At 42.7% G+C, this 25254-nt stretch overlaps 1 protein-coding gene across 4 annotated transcripts in view; it reads left to right on the forward strand.

Moving 5' to 3' along the window:
• Window positions 1-25254, forward strand: part of NELL1 (neural EGFL like 1) — a 750804-nt gene that overhangs the window by 170887 nt on the left and 554663 nt on the right. For all 4 annotated transcript variants that reach the window (XM_070624514.1, XM_070624512.1, XM_070624513.1 and 1 more), the window contains exons 7-10: window positions 261-343; window positions 7448-7582; window positions 8528-8630; window positions 23398-23471. In XM_070624514.1, the coding sequence (XP_070480615.1) occupies window positions 261-343; window positions 7448-7582; window positions 8528-8630; window positions 23398-23471 (395 nt within the window). The remainder of the gene's footprint in view (window positions 1-260; window positions 344-7447; window positions 7583-8527; window positions 8631-23397; window positions 23472-25254) is intronic.

Here is a 25254-nt window from a genome sequence, read left to right on the forward strand (position 1 = left end):
GAAGGTTTAATTTTAATTTAAAAATGTCAGGTTGTCTTTCTTTTCAGTTAACAGTCCTTTTTTCCTGTTGGTTTCTTTTTTGCTTACTAATAAAAGGGAAACTCTACCCCTGAAATCCTCTGTGCCTTCACTCTAATTTCAAAGTAATCCTTAACCAGGAAAGCAGAAACCCTTCTACATAGACGAACAAGTAGTGTTTGAAAAATGTCTTTCTTATATTAGCACTCTATCAACATCTATTTTATATTTTCTTTGTTGAGCTTGCCCAACGTGCAGTGATTTCTTAAGCCTGGTGCAAGGAATCATGGATTTACAAGAGCTTCTGGCCAAGATGACTGCGAAAGTAGGTATCTAAATTTCACGTGTGATGTTTCATTTCTGTCTCTGTCCTGTCTGGAATTTAGAGTGATATGCTATAATGGAAACATTTTTAGCTTTGGCATTTGCAATCTGTTACTATAAAATGGTTTATTCTCACTTGGAATAGGACTGCCTATAGTAAACATAACCATTTTCGTCTTTGATACTATTAGGCTATATCAGAATGTTTACTTGAAAAATGTGTGGAAGAGGCAATATATGTCTCTGTAGATTCCCTTCGAGTGGAAAAGGAATTTGCCCATTGGCTATGAAACTAGTAACACTGAGATGATGTATGGTCAGAGCCACTGCTGCTTATAAGCTAATGCATTTGGATGTAAGAATAATTGGGAATAATCAGAAGTGGCAAAATAGCTATTGTTAGGAACAGATTACTGTCATAGGAAGGCATTAGATCATATTTCTAATATATGATTCATTTCAGGACTGATCCTGAGTTAAGTAGTGAAGGAGGCAAAGTCTGCCTTTGAACACCTTCAGTTTTATGATTCTGCATCTTTTTCTCCTCTCTTTCATCCTCTTAACAAGAATCTTCTGAGGACCTGCTATGTGCCAGGCACTGTGTCAGGCACAAAGGAGGCAATGATGGACAAGACGTGATGCTCCATCCCAGAGCTGTTCATGTCGAGTGGCAGAGCCAGAAATGTAAACAATTAGGGGCTTTGATATATGTTCATAAAGGAGATCCCTGAGCCTTGTAAAGAAAGCTACCGAATAAATAGAAGGTGTGGCTAATGCTGTTGTTATGATACCAGTCAGTCATGGACATGAGTTCCAGCCTAGGGCGAAGAAAGAATTAGGTTGGGCCTAAGAGACGTTATAGTTTGTGAAAGGAAGGATTTTAATAACAGTGAAAATGATACATTAATCCTATTCCACCTGCGGCTATGAATGCTCCTTGCCATCAGCCTTGGCATGTGGAAGACAATAGGTGGATAGGTAAGTGTTTGGGAGGCAGAGCTGTATTTTGGACCTTAGATTGTGCTGCTGAAGATAACGTTTCTATTTCAAACGAGGGTTTTGGCCAAGTCCCGTTTTTCTGGGAAGGAGAGACGGAACATTTTAGTCAGAGAGAATCTGAGACTGGAGAGCTGTAACACTAGCTTTCCTCTTCAGAGGACAGTGGAAATGTGAAACGCGGGCAATGATTTGCCTTCCCAGCTTGTGGCACATAAGAGGTTTTTATTTCATCTTGTCTGGAGCAGCTTGATCTCAATACTGTTAATTATATTTTAGCTTGCTACCAAATTTTTGGAACAAGAAACATGCCACTCAGTCAGCCTTAGATGATCACAGTTCTCCGTTCCCTGGCTTCCAGGATGCCCTTTCCTTTCTCTTTCTTTCCTCTTGCAGAGAATGACATTTTTCTCTTTTTAGTCACACATTATCTAGGAGCCACATTGAGCTCTGTCCTCAAAACATTATTATGTAAAATGGGCATTTGTGAGGCAGAAGATATTTAATTGTGGGCAATTGCAAGCAGAAAATGGTTTAATCCACCTTCTAACCCCCCCTCTGGCACTTGGGAAGATTTATAAGTCTGTGTCTTCCAGCTCGTGAATAGAATTATAATTAGAAAACTGAGTGCTTCCATTTTCACTGCACAGTTTGGATTCTGTGATGATCTAGGATGGGAGTTGGCAAACTTTTTCTGTAAAGGGCCAGTTAGTAAATTTTAGTCTTTTGAGGCCAAGAAGCTAAATTGAGACTATTATGTATATACTTCATTTAAATATAATCATTTAAAATATAACCGCTAAAAACGTAAAAGTCATTCTTAGCTCACAGGCCATATAAAAACAAGCGGCGGGCCAGATTTGGTCTCTGGGCCTTACTTTGTGAACCTCTGATCTAGAAGAAGCTGGCAAGTCGCTCATACCAGGTAATACTTATTGAGCATTTACTGGTTACAGTGCTTAAACTCCTCATACTCACTGCCACTTTTTAATCCTCACAACAATCCTGTGAGCTTGTTATTAGCCCACTTTCCAGATGAGAAGACTGAATTCCAAGAAGGCTATGAAACTTTTCCCAAGATAGTAGATGGCAGAGCTGGGACTAAAACTCAGATTCTGAAAGTCGAATCATGACTGACAGGTTGTAGTTGGAGAAGAGAGAATTAGAGAGAGAAAAGCTGTAAAGAAGGAATGACTGAAGGAGAGGGGGAGGTGGATGCTACCAGCAGGGGGAGGGAGATATCAGCAAGAAGAATAAGGAGAAGATCAAAGGAGAGGAAAAGAGGAATGCGTGTCCAGATGGCGCCTGGTGGAGGGAAACGTGAGCACAGAGCTTCCAGCAGCTTTTGCACGCAGAAGCTCAGTGGGGAGCAAGGCCTCTTAGTCACCCTTTTGGTTATAGCTGCTGTTTTCCTTGGAGCGTGGGGATTTTCTGAGTCCTGGTTCACATAGCGTGTGCTTCTGTCGGGACCAGGCAGGGCCATCTTATATGAAATTATCTCCATAAGGGTTTTCAGACCACAGAGACTGCTCAGAATCAGACTACAGACCTAGGAGAGGACAGGGGAATTCTCAGGAAAGAATTCTTTGAGTTCTCATGGAAGAGGTTTCCCCTGGCTGGTACCAAAGCCTGAATAGGAAGATCGTTCTGTGCTTTGTGTAAGTCTTTTTCCTTTTTGCTCACTCTTGAACTAAGAGTCCAGCCCTTTGGGACCCCAGCTTTATGTAGGAGTTTCCTTTAAGACACCTGATCTTGGCCAGACCCTGCTCTCTAACTGCTCCCTGTTGCACACTGTGCAGCCATCAGGGTGGGAGCTCGAGGGCCCCCTGCTTCAGCAGAAACCTTCAGCCTGCAGGTTGGCTTTAGTGCTCACCTGCCTCCCTGGATCCCTAGCTGGCACTTTGTTTTGGCCACTGTGGCTTTCTTCCTTTTGTGTCAGCTCTGTGATTTTTAAAAGTTTTTATATATTTTATCAGCATTTTAGTTGGTTCAATTGGTGAAGTCTTTCGGGTTGTCGAGTCTGCCATCTTCATAGAAGCAGAGTGTAATTCACCCTTGGCAGAGTGAAGGAGGTGGGTGTGGAGAGATGAGCCAAACAGGAAGGCAAATATGGTTCCTGTGTGTAAGGGGATTCTGTGGCGTCAGGTCCATCTGGACTCAGGCTTTGCCCCTAGTTAAATATGCCTATGGTGGAAAGACTGACCTCATGGATTTGGGGGTTTGGTTGGAGTAGCCCAGCAGCTATGATTAAAATAGGCATTAGTCATATAGATCATGGTGGAGAAAGAGAGTGGGCTTTGGAGTCAGAATGAGCTGATTCTAAATCCAATTTTTATCACTTCCTTGATTGTTTGTAGCCTGGAACAAGTCCAGTGCAGTTTCCCCTTATGTAAAATGGTGATAGTTATTCTTGGTTTTTATAAAGATTCCATGAGAGTTGCTGTCAGGGCCCTGGGCTGGAGCTAGGTGCTAGGGGGTCTTGGAAAGCAGCAGGGAGTCCTCACACTTTGGTCATGTGGAAGCCATGGAATCCTACCAGAGAGCAAGCCCAGTGCATGAGCTGGACAGGAGTCAGTAGTCAAAATCAGATCAAACCCAACAGATGCAGACGTCAGATCAGCCTGGGGGTCTGCTGAGGAGGGCTCAGTGCTCTTTTTCTCCTTTCAGGGTGAGATGGGGAGTGACTCAGCTCTTTCTTGGTGCAGGACAGATCATGGCAGCAGCTTACACGCACCTTCAGGTGACAGAGGTCAGGATACATAAGAGCTCTCTTGAAGCATCCTGGTGAAACCATACCTTTTCAAGGTGGAGAAGGCGCAGGGAGGCTGTCCCCTGCTGCTTCTCCTAAATGGCCCACTAGAGACCACCAAGCCTCTGGCTTACTCTGGAAGTTTTCCCAGGCAGTCCTGACATTGTGGGCGCCGCCCACCTGTTGAGCCAGGGCTGTAGGATCAGGCTCTGTACTGCTCTCACGTCCCACCTGTGCTGTAATCACATTCTGCCTTCAAGCTCAGGAAGAAGAGATGCTGGAGACTGGGAATTTCTTGATTACTTCTGTGTAAATCTTTGACAAATCTATTTATGCAAATCAAGCAGCACTCGAAATGGCATTTCAGCTTGTAACATATTTAATTTTGAGACTTTCATTGTTTCGAGGAGCTCAATAGTGATTTTTCAATTAAGTTTAAAGGTTTAACACAATAGAAGATTTCTTTTCCCTTCCATATAGAAAATGCCAAATAAATAGTATTTCAAAGGGGAAAAAAAAGGCAATCCACCACACGACTAATGTACTCAGATCCATTCGTTGACCTCTTACTGTGCAAAAGGCCTCTGCTGTCTATCTTTGAATGTGTAGGGCTAAGAATAAATGATTTGGTCTCTGGTTGCTTAGATAAATGCACGCACCGAGGTAGGACAGAATAGGGATGTAGATTTGATACCGTATCTATTTTGGATCTGCAGGCGTTTTTGGAGAAAATGGCAGGTAGTGTAGGAATAGCTGTTGAAAATGAATTTGTGTAAATTCAGCATGCTAATACCAGTGACAGAAAATGTAATTCATTTTTCGATTCAGAGTTATTTTTCTCCTTTATTGTTGCTATAGGATTTAGCAGGGGGAGAGTCAGAGGCAAGATTACATATTAAGTGCCTTTGAAAAATTAGCTTTTTGCCTTAATATCCCTTTGCCTTTGTGTCTGTCTGATGCACTCCTATTATTACAGAGATTAGAGCTTTTCAATGTTGTCAGAAAAGGCTAAATATATTGAAAAATAAAAACAAAGTTCAGAAGAGAAACAAAATCAGCCCTGAGAATAGCTTCCATTATATTCAAACTGAATCGTTTCCTTGGAATTGAGTTTGTAGGTAAGCATAGCTCAGCCTTGTTGGACAGTACTTGAAATGGCCAATATCACCCTTAGGCACCCTCCTGAGTTTTCAAGAAACTTGGATAGAGACAGGATTGCCTTTTGGGTCATTTAGTCCCTAAGAAGTTCCCTTATTAGAATAATACAGACCCCAGAATTGTTCCAGATTTTCAGAGTGAGACAGGCACGTTTGCTCTCACAAGCTGATACCCGCTTCTGAGCCACTTTTGGGAAGGATGCGGATCAAGTTCAACTTGTTCTTGTTCAATCCAAGGTCATATGTCAATCACTACCTTACGCAGGAACTGATGGGGCTATAGACATGAAGTCTAGGTGATAGGGGCTCAGTTGTCACTCCCTTTGATCTCACCTATATATAGTTTTGGTCATTTGACCTTACTGAACTCTTTGAAGTGTACTTTATCTGTTTCCCAATGAATTCCCAAAGAACTTAATTACCATAGATTCTAGAAGCTCTTTGATCAGACTGGAGATTTAAATGTAACCTGAATTTTTGAAAGATCAGGTGTACTAGAGAAGTCACAGGAAGCTAATATTTCAGGCATAGTCAACTCTGTTTCTTCAGGGCTTCTTATGGTGCATATGGTTTATCTGGGATCCTATTTGTTCTTTCCCTGCCCATTGGTACCATCCACAAAAGGCAGACAAGGAACAAATTTTCTTGAGAAATTCCAAAAGTTTAGAGGAAGAGGATGGAATAAGTGACACAAGCAAGGTTGGAATTACATATGGATTCCATTTCTAGAGAGTAGCACTCTTACGAATAATCGAGAGGAGCATGTATGGAATAGAACTGTAGTCAATGTAGAAAGACGAGGAGAGTCGTCATTATCCAGGTTCAATCATTGTATCTAAAATATTGGCTTGAAATGGTCTTAGTTGGATTAGAAATTGACTTGATCTCCTATGTGGGGAAAATACTGAAGACATGCAGGTATAAGTATGATTAAGAAGAAGAGAAACTGTTTGATGATTTTTAACGAAGTGGTATTTGTTTTTCAATCATGGCAGTCCCTAAGTAAGGAAAAGGGGAGAAGCATAATATCACTATTGGGTTGACTTACTCCTTAGTATGTATGTGACAATAGAGAGGTCATACCAAAGTTCATTTTTTCTGCACCACGTTTTTGAAGGTGAACCGGAGTTGGCTGCTTGGAAAGTGATCAGGAGAGGGGATGGGAAGGCTACCATGAGGGAGCTATGGGGGAACCTGGTGGTGCTGCAGGTGGTCAGGAGCAGGCCTGAGGACAGAATGACCTCAAATGTTTGAAGAGGCGTTGGACTTGCTTGGGATGGGTTACAAGGCAAAACTAGATCTCATAGGAAAGAGGGAGGGAGATTGCACAGCTCAAGCCAAGAAAGACGTTTCAAACGTCCAGAGCTAGCAAAAAAAAAAGTGGCTTTCCTTGGATAGTAATGAGGGTCTCACCACTGCAGATGTGAGAACAGAGGCTGGATCATCACTTGAAGGGGTTACTTGTGAGAACGTTCCAACTTGATAACCCCTTTCAAATCAGATTCTAAGATTCTGTGATCAAGGATGACAGTTGGGTGACCTAGAAAAGTGAAAAAGTTTCTTTTACAAAATCCTGATCTCCCCTGGGGCTTTGGTTGCCTCTTCTGACTGTTGTCTGGACACCAAAGTAGATTCCTGGGGCCTTGTGTTTACGGGATCATGAGCTGGGGAAAAATCAGATCCTCCTCTGACTTTTTCTGGCCCCAGCTCCCCAGAATTTTTCATAAGAGAGGAAGTGGGAACTTCCCAGCTTGTAAACCATGGCTCTCTGGTTAGTGTGTGAAGAGCATGGAGAGGATGGTGGGAGATAAATGTAAGTGTGCTGGAGTTCCTGATTAGATCTCCTGTAAGCATTGTAATGAGTCCTTGAGAATACCATTCATCACGAGTGTTTCTGTGTGGCTTGAGCTGAAAGCACACACGTTTATGAACACCCATGAGGTCCCTGGATACAGTTTAATGTTTCATTTGGTGCTCATTATGCCATGGGAACCAATATGTCTTCAATTTAGAATGATTCTACCTCGTGTTGGAAAAAAAAAGACAAAAAACCCAAAACACACAAAACAGATCTGGCTAAGAGTCAGCTGCTCTGAGCGTTTTTTTCTCCTCCTACTTGGATTTTTTTTTCTTGTTGCTATTAGCTTTGTTAGGACAATGCAATTGAATTACAGAAATTACATCTAGTAACTCTTGTTTGCAGCTAAATTATGCAGAGACACGACTTAGTCAATTGGAAAACTGCCACTGCGAGAAGACCTGTCAAGTGAGTGGACTGCTCTATAGAGACCAGGACTCCTGGGTTGATGGCGATCACTGTAGGAACTGCACGTGCAAAGTAAGGCTCTTTATAAATGAATGCAACAAAGCCAGTTCTAGGGGCGTGGTTTCTCTAGTTATCGTGTCATCTGGCTCTTTAATATAAAAGGCCCCCTCCGAAAAGGATTCCCCTTTTACTAAGTGCCTACTTAGTAATCTGCACAATTGAGAAGGAAGCTGGAAAAGCGTCATTTCATACATAAGCACTTGGAAATTAAATTCTGCTTTCCCAGGACAGCACAGTCTAATATCTAATATTATTATGAAGAAGCTTACTGTTTGGAGGTTGGAGGTTGGAGTACTAGAGGGAGGGAGTGACTCCTTCAGTTTTCACACAACCTAATGGTTAGCTTCATTCACAATTTCGCTCTGCTAAAATAAATTTTAAAAGGGCTTTAACTAGCTTTGGGGTGCTTTCATAGTGTTTCACAAGGTATCCATCATCTGTTTCAGAGAATTACAAGGCACCTCCCCTCCCCACGAAGGGTATCCATCTTTTGTATACTCCTTCATCTTTTTCAGAGAATTCTAAGAGCCTCCCCCCACCCCAAATTAGTAGACCCTGTCCAGTTGAAATTATTTGATAAATATCTGAAGAGTGCCATTGTTTGTCTGGGAAAATACAAAATGGATTGTTAGAGCCTCAACAATGATTGACAGGGCCTGCAAGAGGGGTTATTTATGTTCTTGTAAAAATAGGCTTTTTGTTTTCTGCCTAATCTTCTTAGCCCACATGGGCAGGTGGAATGAAGCCAGTGATGTATATCAGAAAAGTAATTGAGGTGGCACGGGTTCATTCGGGCTGGAGAGAAGACATGATTTGTGGTCCTGGAGTGGACGGGGAATTCCTCACACTGCTTCTGTTTCCCTGATGCGGTTTCTGGGATGCGATGGGAGCTTTCTCTACAACAGGAACTTTCCAAGGGCACCTGTGAGATTCCGTTCCCTGTCCTTCCTTCCTCAGAGCGGCGCTGTGGAATGTCGGAGGATGTCTTGTCCCCCTCTCAATTGCTCCCCAGACTCCCTCCCTGTGCACGTTGCCGGCCAGTGCTGTAAGGTCTGCCGACGTAAGTACTGACTGAGGGTCAGAGTGGCCCTCTCTGCTTTGAGATTTATTTTCCCGCTCTGTTTTTCAGGCCCCAACTGATTAACATTGATGAAATAAAGCACCAGCAGTTGATGTAATATTAAATGTATGATAAGAGCTGCTGTAATTTTTTTGATTCTTTTTTTTTATTGAGTTAATGATAGGTTACAATCTTGTGAAATTTCAGTTGTACGTTAATGTTTGTCAGTCATGTTGTAGGTGCACCACTTCACCCTTTGTGCCCACCCCCCACCCCACCTTTCCCCTGGTATCCACTAAACTGCTCCTAGTCCATAATTTTAAATTCCTCATATGAGTGGAGTCATACACAGATTATCCTTCTCTTGCTGGCTTATTTCACTTAACATAATTCTCTCAAGGTCCATCCATGTTATTGCAAATGGAATGATTTTGTTCTGTTTTGCAGCTGAGTAGTATTCCATTGTATATATGTACCACATCTTCTTTATCCATTCGTCTGTTGATGGGCACTTAGGTTGCTTCCACGTCTTGGCTATGGTAAACAGTGCTGCAATAAACATTGGGGTGCATAGGGCCTTTGGGATTGCTGACTTCAAGCTCTTTGGATAAATACCCAGTAGTGGGATGGCTGGATCGTATGGTAGTTCTATTTTTAATTTTTTGAGGAATCTCCATACTGTTTTCCATAGTGGCTGCACCAGTTTGCATTCCCACCAGCAGTGTATGAGGGTTCCTTTTTCTTTGCAACCTCTCCAACATCTGTTGCTATTAGTTTTAGATATTTTTGTCATTCTAACAGGTGTAAGGTGATATCTTAGTGTAGTTTTGGTTTGCATTTCCCTGATGATCAGCGATGATGAGCATCTTTTCGTGTGCCTATTGGCCATCAGTATATCTTCTTTGGAGAAATGTCTGTTCATGTCTCCAGCCCATTTTTTGTTTGGGTTGTTTGATGTTTTGTGGTTGAGTTGCGAGAGTTCTTTATATATTAAGGATATTAAGCCTTTGTCAGATATATGACTTGCAAATATTTTTTCCCAGTTAGTGGGTTGTTTTTTTGTTTCAATCCTGTTTTCATTTGCCTTGAAGAAGCTCTTTAATCTGATGAAGTCCCATTTGTTTATTCTTTCTATTGTTTCCCTTCTCTGAGAAGGCATGGTGTCCGAAAAGATCCTTTTAATACTGATGTCAAAGAGTGTACTGCCTACGTTTTCTTCCAGAAGCCTTATGGTTTCAGGTCTCACCTTTAGGTCTTTAATCCATTTTGAGTTTATTTTGGTGAATGGTGAAAAAGAATGGTCAATTTTCATTCTTTTACATGTGGCTTTCCAGTTTTCCCAGCACCATTTGTTGAAAAGACTTTCTTTTCTCCATTGTGTGCCCTCAGCTCCTTTGTCAAAGATAAGCAGTCCATAGATGTGTGGTTTTGTTTCTGGGCTTTCAATTCTGTTCCATTGATCTGTGCACCTGTTTTTGTACCAGTACCATGCTGTTTTGATTACTGTAGCTTTGTAGTATGTTTTGAAGTCAGGGATTGTGATGCCTCCCGTTTTGTTCTTTTTTCTCAGGATTGCTTTAGAAATTCGGGGTCTTTTGTTGCTCCATATGAATTTTAGGATTCTTTGTTCTAATTCTGTAAAGAATGTCATTGGGATTCTGATTGGGATGGCGTTGAATCTGTAGATTGCTTTAGGTAGAATGGACATTTTAACTATGTTTATTCTTCCAATCCATGTACATGGAATGTCTTTCCATCTCCTTATGTCGTCATCCAATTCTCTCAGAAAGGCCTTGTAATTTTCATTATATAGGTCCTTCACTTCCTTAGTTAAATTTACCCCAAAGTATTTTATTCTTTTTGTTGCAATTGTGAATGGTATTGTATTCTTGAGTTCTTTTTCTGTTGGTTCATTACTGGAGTATAGAAATGCTACTGATTTATGCAAATTGATTTTATACCCTGCAACTTTGCTGTAGTTGTTGATTACTTCTAACAGTTTTCCAATGGATTCTTTGGGGTTTTCTATATATAAGATCATGTCGTCTGCAAACAGCGAGAGTTTCACTTCTTCCCTCCCTATTTGGATTCCTTTTATTCCTTTTTCTTGCCTGATTGCACTGGCCAGGACCTCCAGTACTATGTTAAATAAGAGTGGTGATAGAGGGCATCCTAGTCTTGTTCCTGTTTTCAGGGGGATGGGGTTCAGTTTTTGCCCATTGAGTATGATGTTGGCTATGGGTTTGTCATATATGGCCTTTATTATGTTGAGGTAGTTTCCTTCTATGCCCGTTTTGTTCAGGGTTTTTATCATAAATGGCTGTCGGATCTTGTCAAATGCCTTCTCTGCATCTATTGAGATGATCATGTGGTTTTTATTCCTCAGTTTGTTGATGTGGTGTATCACGTTGATTGATTTGTGGATGTTGAACCATCCCTGTGTCCCTGGTATGAATCCCACCTGATCCTGATGTATGATTCTTTTGATGAATTGCTGAATTCTGGTTGCCAAAATTTTGTTTAGAATTTTTGCATCTATGTTCATCAGTGATATTGGCCTGTAGTTCTCTTTTTTCGTGGTGTCCTTGTTAGGTTTTGGTATCAGTGTGATGTTGGCCTCATAGAATGTGTTAGGAAGTGTTCCATCTTCCCTAATTTTTTGGAATAGCTTGAAAAGGATAGGTATTAAATCCTCTCTGAAAGTTTGGTAGAATTCCCCAGGAAAGCCATCTGGTCCTGGGGTTTTATTCTTTGGGATGTTTTTGATTGCTGTTTCAATCTCTTTCCTTGTGATTGGTCTGTTCAAATTGTCTGCCTCTTCTTGAGTGAGCTTTGGGAGATTGTAGGAGTCCAAGAATTTATCCATTTCCTCTAGGTTATCCACTCTGTTGGCATATAGTTGTTTGTAGTATTCTTTTGTAATCTGTTCTATTTCTGCAGAGTCTGTTGTTATTTATCCTCTTTCATTTCTGATTTTGTTTATTTGAGCTTTCTCCCTTTTTTTCTTTGTAAGTCTGGCTAGTGGTTTGTCAGTTTTATTTATCTTCTCAAAAAACCAGCTCTTTGTCTCATTGATCCTTTCTACTGCCTTTTTCGTTTCAATAGTATTTATTTCTGCTCTGATTTTTATTATTTCGCTCCTTCTGCTGACTTTGGGCTTCATTTGTTCTTTTTTCTCTAGTTCAGTTAGGTGTGCTTTAAGGTTGCTTATTTGGGATTTTTCTTGTTCGTTAAGATGTGCCTGTATTGTGATGAATTTTCCTCTTAATACAGCTTTTGCTGTATCCCATATGAGTTGGTATGGCATGCTATCATTTTCATTTGTTTCCAGGTACTTTTTTATTTCTTCTTTAATTTCTTCAATGATCCATTGCTTGTTCAGTAGTGTGTTGTTTAGTCTCCACATCTTTGTGCCTTTCTCAGCTTTTTTCTTGCAATTAATTTCTAGCCTTATAGCACTATGATCTGAGAAGATGCTTGTTATTATTTCAATTTTTTAAAATTTGTAGAGGTTTGCCTTGTTTCCCAACATATGGTCTATCCTAGAGAATGTTCCATGTGCATTTGAGAAGAATGTGTATTCAGCTCTTTCAGGGTGGAGTGATCAATATATGTCTATTAAGTCCAATTGTTTTAGTTTTTCATTCAGCTCCACTATTTCCTTGTTGATTTTCTGTCTGGATGATCTGTCCATTGATGTGAGTGGGGTGTTGAGGTCCCCTACTGTTATTGTGTTGTTTTTAACATCTTCCTTTAGGTCTGTTAATAGTTGCTTTATGAATCTTGGTGCTCCTGTGTTGGGTGTGTAGATATTTATAAGCGTTATTTCTTCTTGATGAAGTGTCCCTTTGATCATTATATATTGTCCCTCTGTGTCTCTCTTTACCTGTCTTATTTTGAAATCCACTTGGTCTGATATGAGAATTGCTACACCTGCCTTTTTTTCCCTGCTATTTGCTTGAAGTATTGTCCTCCACCCCTTCACCCTGAGTCTGTGTTTGTCCTTGGGGCTGAGGTGTGTTTCCTGGAGGCAACAAATTGTTGGATCGTGTTCTTTAATCCATTTTGCCACTCTGTGTCTTTTTATTGGAGAGTTCAATCTGTTCACATTGAGAGTGATTATTGATGCATGTGGACTTAATGCTGTTAATCTTTCGCTCATTATCTTGTTTTCTTGCGTTTCTTTTCCTGTTTGCTTTAGACTACCCATTTAATACTGCAATTTCTTATGCTGGGTTTCTTAGATTTTTCCTTATTTATGATTTGTGACTCTGTTCTGTACTTTATTTTAGTGTCTACCTTGAAGTTTGTATTTAGAATCTCGTGTATAATATAGTCTATTCTCTGGTGGTCTCTTACCTATTTGACCAATACTGATTTAGACCCTTTGCTCTTCCCCTCCTAAATAATTATTTTCATTTTTTATTCCAGCTCGTCTTATTCATTTGTAGTTAGAGTGCTAAGATCATCCTTGTTTTGGTAGTTTCCTTACCTTTACCCTAACGCTATAATTGAATATTTGCTATCCTGTTCTGGTTCTATCCATCGGTCTCCCTAGTCTGCGGATTGTGTCCCCTTTCTCCCTTTTTCCTTTTTTCAAGTATGAGAGCCTTCTTGAGGATTTCTTGTAATGGAGGGCTTTTAGTTACAAATTCCCTTAACTTTTGTTTGTCTGGAAAAGATTTAATTTCTCCCTCATATCTGAAGGAAATTCTTGCTGGATAGAGTATTCTTGGCTGAAGGTTTTTATCCTTTAAAGCTTTGAATAGATTACTCCATTCTCTCCTAGCTTGTAGGGTTTCTGTAGAGAAATTCGCTGACAGTCTGATAGGGGCTCCTTTATAGGTTATTCTCTTTTTTTTCCTTACTTCCCTGAGTATTCTCTCCTTATCATTCCTATTTGCCAACTTTACTACTATGTGCCTTGCAGTAGGTCTTTTTACATTGACAAATCTAGGAGATCTAAAACCCTCCTCTACACACATTTCTCCATTGATCCCTAGATTTGGGAAGTTCTCTTCAATAATTTCGTTAAGCACACTTTCTGCTCCATTTTCCTTTTCCATATTCTCGGGAATTCCTATGATCCTTATGTTCTTACTCCTCATTGAATCCATTATCTCTCGGAGATTTTCCTCATTTTTTAAAATTCTTAGTTCTCTTTCTTCTTCTGTCTGGCGCCATTCAGCCTCGATTATGCTAATTTTCTCCTCTATGTTGTCTACACGGGCATTCAGGGAATCCGTATTCTGTTTTATCTGGTCCATTGTGTTTTTCATCTCAAGTAATTCTGTTTGATTCTTCCTTATGATTTCAATCTCTTTTGTGAAGTAATTCCAGAACTCGGCTTGTTTCTCTATCTTTCTCTCTACCTCATTGAGTTTTTTGATTATAGCTGCTCTGAATTCATTATCGCTTAGTTTACCTAATTTCAAGTCCTCCGGACTTAATTCTGTGTTTTTATTGTTTTCCTTCTGGTCTGGGGCTTTTATAAATTGCTGGATGGTAGAGGAGTGGTTTTTTCTCATGGTGGTAGAATTCAGTTGCAGTTACAGCCTGTCACCACTAGATGGGGGTTGAGAGCAGCGTGTTGGCTCTCTGCCTTCGCGGCAAGATGGCTGCACCCACTGGCTTTGTTGTGGGGGAGGGGCTGTTACTCACACGCGCCGGTCTGGGTTCAGATCAGTTCTGTTCTCTGGTCTCCCAAGGCCCTTGATTTATGGGGTCCCCATGGACGGAAGCTTTGCCCCTGTCGGCGGGTCTCCACTGAATCAGCGGCAGGAGTCCTGGATGATCCCCCGGTCGCACGGCCCCTACCCTGCTCCTTCCCGACCAGCCCCGCAGCGATCGCAGACTCTAGGGGAGGGAGCGATGTTCTCTCCTACCGTTCCCGCGCCTCCGAAGGTGTAAAGCTAGGTTTATGATCTCCGCCTTCTTGGTATTGTAGGTCTCTAACGAGCTGGCATTATGTTTGTTCTCTGAAATTCAGTTCTTCCAATCTTTTGTTGTATTTTGGAAGGGAGAGAATCCTGGGTCAGCTCACCCCGCCATTTTGCTCCGCCCTGAAGAGCTGCTGTATTTTAATCACCTGTGATGTGGCAGACGCTTTACATAGGCTGCTACTTAAAAAAATAATCCCCACATCAACCCTAATTACTATTCTTCTTCCTATTCTGTGTAGAAGAAACTGGTGTTCACAGGGATTAAGTCACTTCTCTAGGGTCAAACAACTGGTAATGGGGGATTGATCTGTAAAGTCATGACCCCAAAGCTCCGCATGCTTTGGCCCCCTCATTCTCAATGATCAAATTAAGGGCCAAATCCTGTGTTTTGGCCTTCTAAGGTCTTGGCCAGATTTCCCACTGTTAAAAGGCCTTGTTAGGAATTTCAGGATAAACTTCTGCAAAAATACTGAAGTAATTCTTTCAAAGTTGGCTTTTCCAGGTTATATAATGATTTAAAAATCCTTTTTCCTCTGCATTGCAAAGGGCGCTATTTCAAATGAAATAGTGAAATGAACCTTGAGACAAGCAGTAAGAGTCAGAGATGTCATTAGAATGCTCGGTCAGTGCTGGGTGCCATGCTTGGTGCTTTAATTCTGTTAGCTGATTGACTCCGCACCGCAATCCGGTAGCTGGGGATGATTATTATCTCTATTTTACAGGCAGCTTAGGCTTAGGGAAGTTAACTTACCAAGACTGGTGAGTGGCAAAGGTGAGATCTAAAACTAGTCCCATCTGACTACAAAGCCTGTAGTCTTTTCATCAAACCGTATGATCTTCTGTAGGAAAGGAGAGCTTAGGTTAGAAACGTGATATCCTACAGATAATTTTCAAGATAATTTCTCCTCCAAAAACTGCCAACATCATTAGGTTTTCAAAACACAGTGTTCTAGCTTTTTGCCAAGAACAGCATGTTACCTGATATGGCAGTGGAAGAGGGGCTAGTTGGTCTGGTCACACCTGCTCAGACCTTTGAACTCTTTCAAAGGGAACTTTGGAATATTCCTTCTTTTCAAGGTTAGCACACTACACCCATTACTCAAGAGAATGTGCTTGGAGTTGATCTAAAAAGAGAAATTTTCTTGTTTCTTTCCCAAGAGCGTTTGGAAGTCATGTCTGGCAATATGGATAGTTTAAGTGCCCCAGTGTTGACATGATAGTTTGATTTCCTGATGGAAAGATAGTTGCAAGTAGGTACACATTAATTTTTTCCAATCTTGATATTCTATATAATAGCAGAGGAAAAAAGTTGAAAAACGAATTGGAATTTGTTTACAAAATATGAGATTTTTAATGCATTATTTTGAGTTCCCTGGTCAGATCTGTGAATGCTGTCTCTTGGAAGTTGTTATTTGGACGTGGGGCTAGATGAGTCCTTCACCTGCTTCGTGTTTTAACCTTTTGATTTTCTCTAATTATAAAAACATTGTGCTTATTGTGTGACATTTGAAAACACAGAGAAGGGTACCGTTGTTGGAAATACCACCACTTGGAAACAACCAGTCTTGAAATTTTAGTAGATTTCATTCCTTTAATTTATATTTTGTCTACAGTTGAGATTTTATTGTACAAATAATTTTTACCCTGCTTTGTTGACTTACCATTATCACTTAAGTGTATTACTGTGGTGGTTTTGTTTTTGTTTTTGCTTTTCGTGAGAAAGATTGGCCCTGAGCTAACATCTGTGCCAATCTTCCTCTGTTTTGTGTGTGGGATGCCACCACAGCATGGCTTGATGAGTGGTGTGTAGGTCCACACCTGGGATCCGAACCCAAGAACCCCAGGCCGCCAAAGCAGAGTGTGCAAACTTAACCACTTGGCCACCAGGCTGGCCCCAAGTATTACTGTGTTTTTAAAAACTCTGTGTAAACCTCATTTTAATGAGCTTCATAGAATTTTATTCTTTGACTGTTGCATAACTTATTTGATCATTCCCCAATGATCAAATTTCACTATTAAAAGTTACTCTTCAATAACATGTTTTATAGAGAAAACATGTTTTTGTATTTTGTATTTTCTTAAGATAGAATTCTCCAGAGTAGAATTACTGGGCCAGTACACTGACATTTTCAAGACCCTGATACATATCATCAAATTGTCCTCTCATTAAAAGTGTATGGGATAGTCATTTTTCTTTATTATAATTCACTTGAGAATCTTAAATTTTATAAGTATTTCAGAAAATTACCCAATTTTACCAAGATACTGATATACAAGCTAACTAAAACATCAGTTTGTTTTTGTGTTTGTTTGGAATTCCTAGCAATTTAGGTAGGTAGCACTAATTTTCTCAGCAGCTCTGATTGGTAGTTTGATAAGTTTATAGTTCAATAAAGTGGTAATACAAATAAATTATTAAGACCACTAACTCAAAAAATAACTTAAAAAGAAATGATACAAGTCACCAATGGTCATTAAAAGGTTGAGAACCTCTGGCCTGGAGGGTTTTCATTTCTCACTAGTTCTTCATAGAAATATGCGGTAGGCAGTCACTGAGTGCTGGTGGCTGGGAGAGTGATAAAGAGCGCTCTCTTCTTCAGAGGGCTCACTTTCAAGTTAGAGATGTGATTTCCAGCATCCAGAGTTGTGAGTGTGGTCACATTAGGCGTATGGATGGGGCACTGTTAGAACAGAAGAACAGCTGTGAGAGCAGGGGAGGACATTGGTGGTAGGCCTGGGTGCTCCTGGAGGAAGTGGAGCCAAGCTACATATTTCTAGCCTTCTGCAAGATGACCATGGCAGGTTGAACAGTGGGGTGGAGGAGAGGAGAATGAGATTTGCTAAAGCAAAGTTCTAATATTAGTTTGTAGAATTTCTAGAAATTTTCAGGTATCTTCACATCAGAGAAAGGATGGAGACTATTCACTTTGGTTGTCCCTTTCAGGTACAATCTCCTACGCTACTCTCTGGGGTGGGTGGGGCAGTATTGTAGGGACTTGCAGGAAAGGTATTGACCTGACTCAGACAAAAGGAGCCGATATGAAAAAGCAGATTGTTTTGTTGCTGACTTCTTGAGTGTTCATGCGCTTGTCATGGCCTCAGGAGCCGTAGCACTTAAGGATGAAGTATCTGTTTTGAAATAGGAAAGAACTTTGTCTAGAGTCTGTGTTCTCTAGAACACGGTTCATTGCCTGTGAAAAGTGCTTGGTCCTATTCTGATTGAAAGGCCCGAACACTCAGGCCGTCTCCGGGAGCAAGGGAGTTTGGGGGGTTTTCACGGTGGAGGTAACAGGGCCTGATAGTAGGAGGTTCTCTCTGGGAGGCGTCAGGGGAAGCTCAGGAGGACTTCTAGATTCCCTGGTTGTGGGCATGCTGGAGTTTCATTCCTCAAACATTTGTTGAGTGTCTGCTCTATTCAAGGCATCGGACATACCGAGTTGCCTCTTAGAATCACCTGGTGAACCTCTTAAACTAGAGATTTCCAGGGCTCCACTCCGACCTCCTAAATCAGACAGAGGTGTCCTGGAATCTGCATTCTTTTGGTGGACAGATTCGAGAACTATCAGAGAAGGGGGAGAGGGAGGAGGATGGAGAGGGGATCTTTAGCTATGCCCAGCAGCATTTACAAAGGAATAGAGGTGGCAGAGAGAAAGGGAAATGGTCTGTTTGATGGTACCAGAGGGTTTTTGTGGGTTAGAAATAGAAATAAAGGCATAGGTGGCTTGAGGATGGATGATGACAATCGTATTCCATAAAATTCATCCAGTCATCCCTACTGAGCTCCTCTCCCAAACACTGTCCTTACCTCTGCATACAACAGTGGACGCATATACATCATTCATTCTGTGTCAGGCACTACGTTAAGCCCTTTTATGTGTATTAATTCATTTAGTTCCTCCAACAACCCAAAGTTGTAGGCCCCACTGCTTTCCCCGTTTCACTGATGAGGAAGTGAAGCACAGAGAAGAGAAGTAACTTGTCCAAGGTCTCCCAGCCTAGGTGGAGCCAAAATAAAACCCATGTAGTCTGGCTCCAGAGCCCATCCTCTTAACCTGTCTCTTCTGCACCCACTGTCCAGGGAGGAGCGTGCACCGTCTTGTTAGGGCAGAGAGGGTCATGTAACATGTGCACTACATCAGATGCAGAGTAGCAGGGAGAAGGGAGTGATGACTCCATCAGAAATGTGTGCATGTGTGTGTTAGGAAAACTTCATAGGGGAAATAACAGCTGAGTAGGGTGTTGACAAATGAATAGGAGCTTGCCATGTGTACAAAGTGGGTAAGAACACGCCTGCCAAAGGGAATTGCTCTTGCAGAATCATGGAAGTAAACACAGCATTAGTTTGGGTATGGAAAAGTAAGATTTTAAAGCAGGGTGGTGGCATAATCAAAGAAGTGCTTTTCCATAGGCCACTGCACCACAGGAGCTGGCAGCAGGGCCCGGGTATGGAATTCAGGCATATTCCAGGTGGAGGTGAGGAGGCTGGCAGGCAGGCAGGCACTGCCTGGGGAGATGAAAAGGAAGGGATAGATGTGAGTGACAGCCAAAATACCTGGCTCATGGTGGGTACTCCATAAGCACGTTTTTGCATGAGACAGATGAATCAGGAACAGAGCGTCTGTAAGGGAGGAGTTGCCAAGTTTTGAACAAGAGCCCGGGGAGACTCACAGCGTGATTAACAGAAATGAAGCAGGTGGAAGAAGTAGTTCAGGGAGCGATGCATTCTGTTTGCAGTACGTGAGTTGGAGATGCCTGAGGGACAACCAGTCTGATGTGGGCGCCTTGCTCAGAGAGGTGGTATCTGAAACCAGATCTGTGAATGAACTCACCGAGGGAGGAAGGATGCTTGGGCGTTCAGCCTTCCTGATCTGCCACTTTCCTTAAGCCCAATACGAGTGCTGATTTAGATATTCTAAGCTGCTGAGTGCCCAGGGATGGCTGGCATGTGTGCAGGGTACAAATACCTAAATAAAGACAGAGTGACCTCGCGTCCACATCTGACGTGGGGGGCGGGGGGGCAACGCATACCTGTCAATTGTTTATTCAGTGTGCACCCAAATGGCAAAGCGTCCGATCATTGCAATAGAGAAATCAGGTCCAAATTTGGAGGGCCAGATGTCTGCGGGTGCAAAAACATAGAACCGCATAACTGTTTCTGTAAATCCCAGTACATTTGTTTCTGACATCGTGGAGAAGTGTGTGTTGGTGCTGGGTTTCAATTTCATGGTTGGACACTGTGAAAGATTCTGGTTTGCATGTCTCCAGTGTGGCATGAAGGGCTTCAGGTATCCATTTACATTTCTACTCCTACCGAAAGCTGTTGGAATGGAGTCCCAAATGCCCCAGCCAAAGGCACTGGAGCCTGACTCACCTTATGCTTGAATTTCCTCAGACATCACAAAAAGCCTTTTGGCTGTAGATCAAGAGGTTGGATAATGAGGACTGATGTTAGGCATATGGAGGGTAGTGACAGGGGACGGGGGCCACTCTCAGAGAAGCAGGGTGAATATGAGAAAGCAGGGGGAATTCTTGGGACCTCCAGTGGAGATCCTAAAAGCTGTCCTAAGATAGTTTCATTGATACTGTTATTGTAATCATATACGTGTCCTGCGTCAGGGCCGAACTGCCAATGGCTGAGGCATGTGGCACCATGTTGACATCATTCACAGCCCCTTAAACAGCCTGCTATGTGAGGGCATAAAGTTCAGTGGACATTTAATTTTATACCAGACAGGTGGCTTTGAGAGATGGCTGTGTCCCCGTGTGTGGTGTGAAGGTAAACAAGAAGACGTTCCTGTCTCCACTTAGGAGTGCTGGGGAGTCAGGCAGAGGAAGAGAGGAGTCAGGTAACATCTGAGGACAGGGTAGCAAGTGTGCTCGTACCATCACAGGGGTGGCAAGGGGCAAAATGAGGGAGAAAAGTCTATTTCTTTGCTTCCAAGCCTGGGCCGGGAAGCAGATGGCAGATTTGATGGCAGCGCATTTAGCAGAACTGTCACTCTGGAGCAAGCCGTCTTGCCAAGTTGGCGGCAGCTGCGTTTGGGAGTTTATTAGATAGGAATTCCAGGCCCTTGGAGGTGTAGTCTCCCCGTACAAGTGACTTGGGGAATCCACATCATTAGGACCAATGAGTCATGGTCAACTGATTTATCGAGAAAATTGAGGCCTAAAAGATGATCAGGGATAATTTTTTTTAAGTGGAGGGAGAAAGGGGATCTATCTAGAAAATTGTATTGATTCTCTATTCTTTTGTTATTGTTGCTGTTTTTATTCTGATTGCGTTGTTATCTGCTTTTAATGTTTGAAATTGTATTGAATAGCAAAAAGAACTCCTATCTGGGACACAAGAAATTTGATTAGTTTTTGCTACAGCTGGAGGCTCATTAATTCTAGAATAATTTGTTGTTCCTAACAATAAGCCCAGAGAGGCACTGAGCTTGGGGCTGGAGATAAAATTGTGAATAGACATAGTCCCTACCCTTATGGAGGTTACAGCAGGAGAGATGTGTCATGAAATGAGCAACTGAGATAAAATGTGATTTGTACTCAGTCAGGGCTGGGTCCGGGGTACGACAGACACAATGAGGGAAGTTCACCAGTGTTAGAGGTCACGAACAACTTTTTTGGGGGAAGTCAGGCCCAACTTGAGACTGATGGGTATATAGGGTGGGAGATTGCCGGGGAAAGGAGTGGCTGAGTGATCCTGGAGAGGAGAAGAGTATATGCAAATCCCGGAAGCAAGAGAGAAAGCATGGCTAGAGTATATGTGGAGGTGGGAATGTTCGGGAGGGGGAGTGAATGCACAGGAATTGGTGAGTTCGAAGCCGGAGAGATAAGGAAGGGGCCACATGCATGGCCTTGTGTGCTGAATTAAGGACTTTGGACTATGTTCTGAGGGCATTAGCGAGCCATAATGGTTTTAAAGCAGGGCCTCATATTTGCACATAATAAAACATGTCTGACTGTTGTATGGGGAAGGACTGGATAGGATTGAGACCAGAACATGGAGACAAGTTAGGAAGTTCTGGTAGACTAAAATGTAGGGATGGTGGTGGCCTGAACAAACTTAGTATCTGGGGTAGGTGGTGGGGAGTGGAGAAACTAGATTCATTTGAGAAACTTAAGGAGGGAGCATTGCTAGCATTTGGGTGCTGATCAGGATGGGGGTGAGATGAGGGAGAGGTTAGAAGGATCCTGGGTGGTGGGGTGGATGCTGGCGCCGTTCACCGAGAGTGGATGGAGTGGAACAGATTTGAGTCAGGTGTGGGCTGTTGCAGGTTCTGAGGGGAAACAGTCAGAAATGGAGATTAGCTAGTGCTTTATTAGGAGGTTCTGTGAGGATCAGTTCTGGGGTGGGAGTGAGACAGTGAAAGAAGCAGAACTGGGCAGAAGGAGAGGCTGAACTGCAATGCAGTTACCGCAAATAGCTCAGTCCCTGCTATAGGGAGATCCGGACCTGGGGTGACCTTTAAGATTTGTCCTGAGTTGGGGCAAAGGGCCGGGACTTTGTACTATGTTCATCGACCACTCTTTGGATGTGGGCTGCTCAGGAAGGGGACTTGCCCTTGGGCAAGGTGCTCTCTTCAACCAAGGACAAGTCCTAGATCACTGTTCAGCTGAGAGCTGTTGGTCATCAACTGTCTCAGCAGCTGTGGGAGTGTGTCCTTTGGGCTTGGAGGGGGATCTGGGTAGCACACCACAGCATCCACTTTCAGATTGTGCTGTTAAGTAAACCAGTGACTCTGGCTTGTTCTCTTCCTGTGGCTAACAAGAGGAAGTGGGGCAAGTTGACCCCTAAGGTCCTGACGTACTTGAACATTGCGTGAGAGTTAGAAAATTGTAGAACTAGGAAACTACCAAATTTAGTTAACCTCTTTCTAAGAGATTCAGAAATGGACACTCTGAGGGGTGAGGTGGTTTTAGCTCTTAGAGTGCATGTCTTCACTTCTGCTTCTCCTGAGGACGAGGGCAGGAAGGATCCTCATCTGGGCAGGACAGGGAGCCATCAGGCCCTTGCTGCTCTGTTCCTGTTGATGTGGCTGGAGAATTTGGTGGAGACACATTAGAGTCATATCACATTAACATATTCTGTGCTTGCTTAAAAGTGGGTCACCAAGTTGGAATCTAAATTGAGTGAGGACTGAGTCCCAGTGGAATCTAAACTGAGTGGTGGGAGCTCCATTTATGCTTCTCTTTGAACTTTTCTACAAGGCCTGTCTCTACTCTATGGCCTCCCTATCAGCCAGTTAAGCTCACCTTTCCAAAGGCGGTCTCTCCTGCATTGATATAGCATTATACTGGCATGGCTTGTATTTCTTGGTTGTCTTTGAGCTCCCAGGGAACAGATAGGTTAAGGATATGCACTTCGCATGATTGCAGGTCAAAAAATGGCATCCTTCTGCATTGTGGTTGAGGTTCTGATGAACAGAACGAGTCCCCTTTCACCTGGTCATTCATTTTATGGCTGGAGTGTTTGAATCAGAGCTACTGCTATTGCGCTCCATGGACATGACAACCACTCCTTCCTTCCTTTTACCTCCTCACCACATCGATTCATTCTCTAGTTCCTTTGGCAACTGCAACATTGAAATAATTGTATATCCTTGGTATGAAGGACCCATGGCAAACAATCAAGATGGCAGTCTGATTGGGGATTCAACAGTTATCTCCTCGCTCTTCCAATGTCTTCCTCTAGATGAGGAGATTTATATTGTTTAGAATCAGAGAATTTATGTTCTGTGGAATCTGTGGGAGTTGGATGGCACCTCTGAGGTCATTTTGTTGCATAGCATAAATATCTGACCCACTTTTCTGTTTTATTATAGCAAAATGTATCTACGGAGGGAAAGTCCTTGCAGAAGGCCAGCGGATTTTAACCAAGAGCTGTCGGGAATGCCGAGTGAGTTTCAACCTTATGATCCACAACACTTGTGGCTAATTAACAGATAGATTTGTGGGCTTTATACAGGGTTCTGGAGTGGAGCATTTTGGCCTGAGTGGATCCCTGAGGGGGAAGGACCCTCTGTGGTGGGCGGGAGTCCAGAATGGGAGGGCCCAGCCACTGTCGTTGCGTGGTTAGCTTGCCATCAGCTCTGGACCAGGTGACCTTGGAAAGGCTGTTGAAGGAAGGCTCTGAGGAGGGGAAGGCAGCTGGCAGCTACTGTGAGCCAGGGAGGTTGGCAGGTGGCCCTGGAAAAGGGTTTTGAGTTGGTGTTGGGGGAATCAGTCTATGATTCCAGCTGTGGACATCTCTACCCCCAAGGGTTTGATATAAGGTCAGAAAATGCTCCTGCCTTCCCCCTCCCATGTGTTTCTTGAAATAAGATAGGTAGAACCATAGATCTCATTCAGTAATCACTCAACAAACCTGCATTGAGCACCTGCTGCATACCAGCATTGCACTAGATTCTGGGTATACAGCAGTGACCAAAACAAAGCCCCCATCTTTACAGAACTTGCAGTCTAGTGGGGGAGACAATACTAGAAGAAAATAAACAAATAAATATACCCTATGATGTTGAAGTCTATAAAAAATACAAAGCAGGCTGAAAGGATAGAGAGCTTTTGGTGGGGATGGGTGATCTGGGAAGGCCTCTCTGAGGAGGTAATATTTGAACAAAGTGCTGGATAAAGGGTGAGAGCCAGCCATGCACTTGGTTGGGTGAGGCGCCCTCCCAGAACTGCAAGAGTGAGAAACAGGGAAGGAAGGAGAGGAGGGAGAGAAATGTGAAGTGGTGGATCACTAAGCACAGCTGGCTTTGCGAGGCATCTCCAGAGAGAAGACTGGACCACTGTGGCTCAGAATAGACCATCTTTGCAAGTACTCGGACCTACAGTATCTCATTTGCTTTTCATCACATCTCTGGGGAAAAGAAAGCAGTGTATTGTAGAGATTGAGGAGAATGGGGCATTTAGAGACCTACAGAAGCTCTCAAGGTGCTTGAATCCAGTTCTTTATGGGAGGCTTGTGGGGATGGAAGGCTGTTTCCTGTCTCTTCTCTCTCTTTGGCCAGAGTCTACCCCAGGAGGTTTGCATTTGCATTTAGCTTACGCTGCTGATAGCGAGGTTATTAATATCTATCGGTTTGTAATAACTGGTTTGATTCCCTGTTGCAGAAACGAAGGTCCAGCTGAGAGGCACACGAGCCTCAGGACTGGTGCTAACTCCTGAGGCTGGGTGCCCCCCAGCGAGGCCTGGATTGAGGAGTGAGAATGGAATGTTGCTGGAAGGGGGGCTGAGGGTGAGGAGCAGAATCAGCTCTTAGACCTTGAGGCCAGAGTCAGGAGAAAAGCGAGAGACCTAGATACCTTGGGATAGATGGGGAAATGAAAAGCAACGGGGAAGGAAAAAAGATAAGACTGTGTTAGGGGCTGGACTGTCTGGGCTCAGAATTGTGGGAAAGGAGAAGAAGCCATGGTGTAAATAATCCAAAAGATGAGTAGTTGGAAATGAAGTTTGACATTTAAAGTTGTGTTCATGCTCATATTTAAGAATGGATGTGCCTGATATATGGGAGTTCCTGCCAAACCAGAGGAAGATGGGGCCACTGGAATGATAGTCTGTTGAAGATGGAAAACCAATATCTCGCCCAACCCTCTTAGTTGCCCAGCTCCATCCTATTCTCCCATCTATGCTGAGAATTACCTTTTGGCCTTAAATGAGACTCCCCTTCATGAGCTTG

This window comes from Equus przewalskii, chromosome 6 (assembly GCF_037783145.1).
Source record: "Equus przewalskii isolate Varuska chromosome 6, EquPr2, whole genome shotgun sequence".
In the NCBI taxonomy this organism is placed as follows: Eukaryota; Metazoa; Chordata; class Mammalia; order Perissodactyla; family Equidae; genus Equus; species Equus przewalskii.